This window comes from Anopheles coluzzii, chromosome 3, assembly GCF_943734685.1.
Source record: "Anopheles coluzzii chromosome 3, AcolN3, whole genome shotgun sequence".
Lineage (NCBI taxonomy): Eukaryota > Metazoa > Arthropoda > Insecta > Diptera > Culicidae > Anopheles > Anopheles coluzzii.
The window spans coordinates 55,412,215-55,419,737 of record NC_064671.1 but is presented as its reverse complement, the minus strand read 5'-3'; the positions used below and the strand labels follow the sequence as shown (position 1 = coordinate 55,419,737).

Below are 7,523 nucleotides of genomic sequence, written 5' to 3'. Positions count from 1 at the left end.
TCGGCCTCAACAACACAAGAATGCAGCGCGCCCCCGCAAGCTACGGTTAAGGCAAGAAACCCGTCTGTTGCTACGTGTGTAGCAATCTATATTTGAGTTTAAAAAAGAGAGGATGACAAAATTCACAAACTAGCTTTTGGTGATGTTCGCAGCGTAGTTTTAAAATTGGTGTTGCCTATCCGTTTTCTAATTTGTGACTAACCGCGTTTCGCGATGGCGCCCTGTTCCAGATCAGCTGTTTGGCAATGAACTTAATTGACCCTTTTAGTGACCGCTGTCGAACTTTATCCTAATTGGCCCTAATCTTGGTCATATATCTGTCTCATATTTTTATCCTTATCTGTTGCTGTACTGTGGCGCCATCTGCTGTGATTCTTTCTACCTATTCGAGCTCATGGGGCATGACAGCTCGATGTTTGTAAATGTTTGTAAATATCCCAATTCGCCTGTCAAATTACATGTGGTCAATATCGTGCCAACACCCCACCCCGTAAATCCTTAGTAAGGCAGGATTTGCTTAAATTCTGCACGATATTTCTACTTCTGGGGGTGATTTAATTATTCAGGTAACTTTAAGTTTGTTCACCGTCCAACCAATTATTGTGCCGGCACGGTATGTGCTTCCCTAACTCTCCTCTCGTTCTCCAGGTGTGCTTCTATTACAGCACTTCAATGCGGTTGCGCTTGCGCTTTCCTACTATCAGCTCATCTATCAACTGCTCTTGCTGGTCTTCCAATGCGTTAACGCTTTGTTGGTGTTTTTTCCTGCTTCTCGCTCCTAGGTTACCAAATAGTTTACATTTTGTTTTCGCGACGCAGGTGGTATAAACATAACCCTATTCGTATCGGCACTATCAATTGTATGTGTGTATTAGTTACTAATCACACCGCTTTTTTGTTTTAGCCCGCTTGCTCCTATGAAATGTGCACCGACAGCAACGTGTTTCATTGAGCTCTGACTGGTACCGGCATCGATGGATCTACAGGGGCCGTATACTGCCCATCCTAGTAGGCTTTTAACAGCTGTGGGTTCGCCCGGATTACCGATTCGTTTATCTAGCGGTGCAACCAGCTGCAAATGCGGCAGCCCAATCAACAACTTCGGCTCCGCTTTCAGGTACGATTGTATAGCGAGTTCCTGAAAGTGAGCAAAGTTTTTGATTAGTGTATTGGCGTCGATTTCTTGTTGCGGCAAACTTAGCTTGTGTAAGGTGCGAGCATTGGCAAGCTCGTAGCGTTTGCTGTCGCCTCTCGCAGAAATCGACAAGGTTATCCGCTCCGACCTAGGATCGTCTCTTGTGATGTCGCCGGTCCAGCTCATCTCCAGCGGTTCTGGAACGCCGGTTACTCCGAGACTGGAAGCTAGCTCTGCTTCGACCAGAGTTATAGCCGATCCCTCATCGAGAAAGGCAAGTGTGTCGATGCTGTTTTCCCCGTGATGAATCGTCACAGGAACTATGCGGAAAAGTATTTCCGACGATCTCGACGCATAGTTATGTGTAAAACACTCCACTCCTCCAAATTGCGTCGTCTCATGGAGAAGTGTATTGTGTCTTGCTTCGCAGTTTGTAACGTCACAACGGAGTCTCGACAAGCATCGCTTGGAGCCGTGGGCGTTTAAGCAAACTTTGCATAAGGCCTTTTCAGAAACTATTTGTAGCCGGTTTGGCATATTCATGTTTCTGAACGTTTCACATACCCTTGCAATGTGACCCGGTTCGTTGCAAATCGGGCACTTCTTTTCTACTATCTTGTTCGCGTTATGTGCGTGCACGTGAACTTGGTGACGAGTGTGTGGTTGAGCAATACGCATAGAGTTTTGTCGTTCATGGCCCTTATCGTTAGGAATGTACTTGCAAGCTTCGCAAGCCTCATCTAATAATTGGTCTATAAACTCACCAAGGTTTTTGAGGTTGGGCCGCTTGATGCTGCTTTTGTAGCGTATCCACTCTAGTCTCCTTGACGCCGGTAGCTTTTCTGCTAACTCTTCCAGCAGCATGGGATTGTTCAGGTGATCTTCCTGTTCCGCCATCACCAGCTGGTCACACAACTGCTGCACTGCCATCCCATAAGTGATGAGCGACTCCAAGTGCTCTGGTTTGGGAGCTTCTGTCCGTCGCGCTTGGTTCAGCAGCTCCTTCACAACCAGCGCCGGTCGACCGTAAAAGCGCTCGAGGGTTTTGATTACTAGAGGCGCTGCTTTGGGAGTGTTCAGCTTAGACAAAACTGCGTCACGTGCGGGACCTTGCAGACACTCTTCGAGACGGATTATATTTTCTCGATCCGTGAATCCGCAGGCTTCCGTCGAGTCATTATAGCAGCTTATAAAAACGAGCCACTCCTTCGTCGATCCTCTAAAGGTGGGCAGTTTTTTGGGGTAGATCTGCCTCGCCACCACTTGGTCCTCTGTAAGGCCCCTTCTTCTTGTTTCCGCAACGGCTGCCACTGTCGTAGGGTTGACGGTCACTGTTTCCACTAACGCGGATACAGCCACATCACTGGTACATGCAGCGGGGTTATACTGCTGTTGCTGCTGTTGCAGCTGATGCAGTTGCTGCTGATGCAGCGGCTCATGCTGCTGTTGCTGATGCTGCTGTTCATGCTGCTGCTGATGCAGCTGCTGTTGGTCGCGTACCCACTCCTCCGTTTTCAACGAATTACTCGCGAATGATCGGTGGGATCCGCGTTCTGCTTCTCCCTCGAACTGGAGACGAAGTTTCTCCTGCTCGAGTTTCAGGCTCGCCATTTTGAGTTCAAACTCCTTGACGGCCATCTCTCTTTCTAACTCTTGCACTTTTGCAAGACGTTCTAACGCCGCGCTTGAATTGCGCGAATGCGCTTTTGACGATTTCGCGCTGGGTGGTCTAGCAGCTTGGGACGTCGTAGGCTGCAGCGTTTCCGCGGATGCTGTACGCCCCGAGGTCTCGCCCTCGCTTGGTGCTGCGTTCTTGGTCTCGTTGCCTTTGCAGCTTCCAGCAGGCTTCCCCGGTTTCGCGATGGCTTCCTTCGCAGGCTTAGGCTGGCCCGTTCCCCTCGCTTCGCTCTTTGCCACTTTCACGCACGATTCACATCGCCACTCCTGGAATTTGATTTCCGCGGTGACGCCAGCACATCCGTAGTGGTACCACTTTTCACAACTATCACACAGCACCATGTCGTCTACGGTATTATGCCGCTCGCAGCCACCACAATCAAACCCGCGTTTACTCATCGTATCTCAAATATTCACACGGAATAGAGCTGAGCAATTTTAAAATGTTGCTACGTGTGTAGCAATCTATATTTGAGTTTAAAAAAGAGAGGATGACAAAATTCACAAACTAGCTTTTGGTGATGTTCGCAGCGTAGTTTTAAAATTGGTGTTGCCTATCCGTTTTCTAATTTGTGACTAACCGCGTTTCGCGATGGCGCCCTGTTCCAGATCAGCTGTTTGGCAATGAACTTAATTGACCCTTTTAGTGACCGCTGTCGAACTTTATCCTAATTGGCCCTAATCTTGGTCATATATCTGTCTCATATTTTTATCCTTATCTGTTGCTGTACTGTGGCGCCATCTGCTGTGATTCTTTCTACCTATTCGAGCTCATGGGGCATGACAGCTCGATGTTTGTAAATGTTTGTAAATATCCCAATTCGCCTGTCAAATTACATGTGGTCAATATCGTGCCAACACCGTCAGAACGCGGAGAGCTACAGACGACTGACTAAACAGCGCGAAGAGTCAGATTACCAGGTGCTGGAGCAGATAGCCCAGTCGGGGGACACCCGCTTATTCTACAGGAGATTGAAGGTGGCACGGATCGCGTTTGCTCCGCAATGTACCGCGATGTGGAAGGAAATCTCCAAATAGAAGAGCGAGATGTGCTCGAAAGGTGGTAATGCTACTTCGAAGGACACCTGAATGGAGCAGAGGCAGCCAGTCTACAAAAAGGATGACAGGCTGAATTGTTCGAATTATCGAGCTATCACAGTCCGCAATGCCGCCTACAAGATCCTGTCCCAGATTCTATTCTGCAGACTTACACCCCTTGCTAGAAATTTCGTCGGCAGCTATCAAGCTGAGTTTGTTGGTGGCAAATCCCCCACCGACCAAATCTTTATTCTACTGCAGATCCTCCAGAAGTACCAAGAGCGCAAGATCCTTACATACCACCTGTTCATCGACTTCAAGGCGGCTTACGACACCATTCCGACCAACCGGAATAAGCAATGGAACATCATGCAGCGGTATCACTTCCCTGGGAAGCTGATCCGGCTGTTAGAGGCCTTCATGAATGGTGCAGTGCAAGGTAAGAGTATCGAACTTGACGTCGGAGGCAAGGTGACGGACTCTCCTATATGCTCTTCAACATCACCCTGGAAGGTGTCATTCGAAGCGCGGGGCTAGACAACGACATCTGTAACACGATCCTATACCGGTCTCTCCAATTACTTGGACATCATCGGCAGGACAACAGCGAAGGTGTGTGAGGCTTACACACGACTCAAACGCGAAGCAGCAAGAAATGGATTGAAAATCAATGAGACGAAGACAAAGTGCTTACCGGAGACTTACACCATCTGGGAAACAGTGTATAAGTAGATGGCAACAATCTCGAGGTAGTGAAGGAGTTCTGCAACCTTCGGACGGTCGTTACCTCGGACAACGACATCAGCAGCGAAATCCCGAGACGCATTGTGCAGGGGAATCGTACATACTATGGGCTTCACCGACTGCTGAGATCCTGAAGACTTCGAGACGCCACGAAATGTGAGATATTTCGCACATTGATTCGCCGTGTGGTCTATGGTGTTGGCCGCATATGAAAACGAGTCTTGGACCATCCGAGCGGAGGGTGCAAACGTTCTTGGCGTGTTTGACCGACGCATCCTCCGGATCATCGAAGGGAGAGAGAGAGAGAGAGATATACACTACATATGTATGTACAGATATACATCCAACTACTAGAAATTTGAATATTCGCTACATCACAAGTTATTAAAGTTTTAACATGAAAAAATATCACCGTCCACACAAAGTGTATTAAATACCAATGTAATTAACTGGTCATACCGGTCGTAGATATAAGGGGGATGAACTTTATTCTAAATAAAAAAAAAAAAATCAAAATCACTTTTATCAAATATCCTACAACACAAATTTCCATTATTTTGAATTGGAGTGAATTATCTTAATTTGTTTAGAAAAGTAAATTTCCTAAAAATACGTTTAAGAATGAGGTAGCTACCATTTCAAAATTAATAGTAATTTCAATTTGAAAATGAAAATCATACCCGGGTATCCGGTCATAGATTTGATGGTTAATATTACTCGAAATTGACAAATTCTATTGTTTCGTACATGTGATTTGCTTGCAGAGCTACCGATTTGGCTGAAAGATGCTAGCGGGAATAGGAGGAAACAATTTTAATTCACCGTTTATAGGTTTGTGTCTAAGGAAGAGTTTCTTTTTCCGCTGTTTTCCTAGATAAACCAGTTTTGTCACTAGTTATCAATAGTAGTGGTAGGTATTGTTCAGCAAGTATAATGTTTTTAACGTTTTTAATTAATACATTAGCATCAAATCTACAACACACTTGCACACGACATATATAGTCATATGGAACTGTTTCATGTGTCGACAATTGATCGGGGAACTCTCGTCTTCATGAGTAAATATGTAAATTGTCAATTTACCACACACTTGTGGATCACATAATTATACGACACTTCTTTCAGTTTTATATTATTTTTAATTATTATAATTATTATTCTATCAATTATTATCAATTATTCCAAACTTTCCATTTGCCTGAGCGAAAATTAAACTTAAAAAAATGCTCAGTGTTAATCGAACGAGTTTTTAATTTCATATCAACAGCGAAAAATTTATCAGAAACACGACTGATATTGCTCGTTATGCGAGATTTTACTCATTTAAATTGGTATTTGCTGAGCATTTACATTTGCTCGTTATGTGGGGCACTCATAATGATGGGATTCCACTGTATGTTCAAATGAGCATTTTAAAAGCATTGTGGTTAGCAAAGTGGTTAGTTACTTTGATGATAGGGCCGTGTGATTCAAAGCGGTTTCCATTAGCCATTTGATAGCAAATTTGTCGATTTCAAAAGATCATATTCGATCAATCTTTTCGGGTATCTGAATGTTTGTCTTGGCAAGAATCCAGAGGTAACTGATACCACTAATGAGCTATTGTAAAATTAGGGAAATCGAAACAATTGTAGTATGTTATGAAAATAAAATAATTATATATGCCATAGAAATAAATTCATAAACAACAACAGCCAGGTTTAGAAGAAAAATATAATCGAGTTTGGAATAAGGCATAATCGTTGTTTTGCTTCTAGCTTCATTGTTTGTATTAATTTAATCTTTAGAAGCATTACTAATTACCAATAATTACCAATACTAATGCGATGCAGTGAAAAAAAGTTGCTAAATTGTCTGTTCCTCTTTTTATGATAATTGATGTGTTTTTTTGTTTTAAATAGATGAGGGTTTCATATTAGATTAAATAAAAACTTACATGGATTTGCATTTTTAGACGTATTTAGTCTACCTAATCATAAAACGACACAATCGTAACGACGGCCAAGACCAAAGTCGCATTTGCAATCTTCGTTAGATGAAATAAGAGTACCGAATCGCACGCTACGTTCCATTACTTATTCAGGGCATGTCCATTTATCGCCAAAGTCCAGTTCGACTGCTGAACGTCATCTGTCGGTTCTGTATCCGGGTCTCCCTTAGCATATCAGCTCATCCCAAAGTTTCGATGCGACTGGTATGCGGACAACATGAGCCCTTTTGTACGGGATAACAGCATTGCTAGAAAAGTTTACGTGTATCAACGCACCGTATTCCTCGTGTGTGCTGTGAACTGCGGGATGCCGGGATGCAAATTCATCTCTCGGAACGAAACAATCTCAAAACTTCGTTTCCGGTACCTCATCTACGCAAGGCTTTAGCGCACATGAGCATGTATGTATGCTTGCGTACGACAACGGAGGGAGTCGCAATTGCAAGAGAAAAGCAAAGCAAAATGCAATTAAAACCGGCCGGGCTGGACAAGTTTGGTCGAAATATTGCCACATAATAGCATCAAACTCATCACAAACCGTTGCAGGATTGAGGAAATGGTTTGGTGATGCATAGATTAAGGGAAAATTGCATTGTGTTTTATCGATTGAAACGTATACCACATGCTGGAACTTGTGCTGCGACATTTTATCATAAATGCAGTAGAGACAATGGTTTAAAGAACCTGCTAGCATAGTGTACGTGTATGTTCAGTTGCAAAATCATAAAGTAACTCTCAGAACATGTCAATTGGAACTGCAATCGTACAGACAAATTCGGAAAGCTTTAAGTAACGGTATAAGGGAATGAAAATAAAAACTTCAACAAATTTAGCAACACTATGAGTTCATTTAATGTTGTGTTTGAAAAAAGTTTACAACGTACAAAAAAGGTCTTTTTAATGTATTATAATATTTAATTTAATACACCAGTGGAAATG

The 7,523-nt window shown here is 43.6% G+C and overlaps 1 protein-coding gene across 1 annotated transcript; it reads left to right on the top strand.

Moving 5' to 3' along the window:
- The first annotated feature begins 3,071 nt into the window (after positions 1 to 3,071).
- LOC120959445 (uncharacterized) lies at positions 3,072 to 6,541 on the top strand. The gene is made up of 2 exons (XM_040382831.2): positions 3,072 to 4,289; positions 4,364 to 6,541. The coding sequence occupies exons 1-2, from the start codon at positions 3,902 to 3,904 to the stop codon at positions 4,468 to 4,470; spliced, it is 495 nt and encodes a 164-aa protein (XP_040238765.2). The 5' UTR covers positions 3,072 to 3,901; the 3' UTR covers positions 4,471 to 6,541.
- Positions 6,542 to 7,523: the final 982 nt, after the last annotated feature.

What these genes read in the sequence shown, in the direction of transcription:
- LOC120959445 (XM_040382831.2), top strand. Translation starts at nt 3,902, where the DNA reads ATGGAGCAGAGGCAGCCAGTCTACAAAAAGGATGACAGGCTGAATTGT. An exon ending in CATGAATGGTGCAGTGCAAG is followed by an intron (nt 4,290 to 4,363) that starts GTAAGAGTATCG and finishes TCACCCTGGAAG; the next exon opens with GTGTCATTCGAAGCGCGGGG.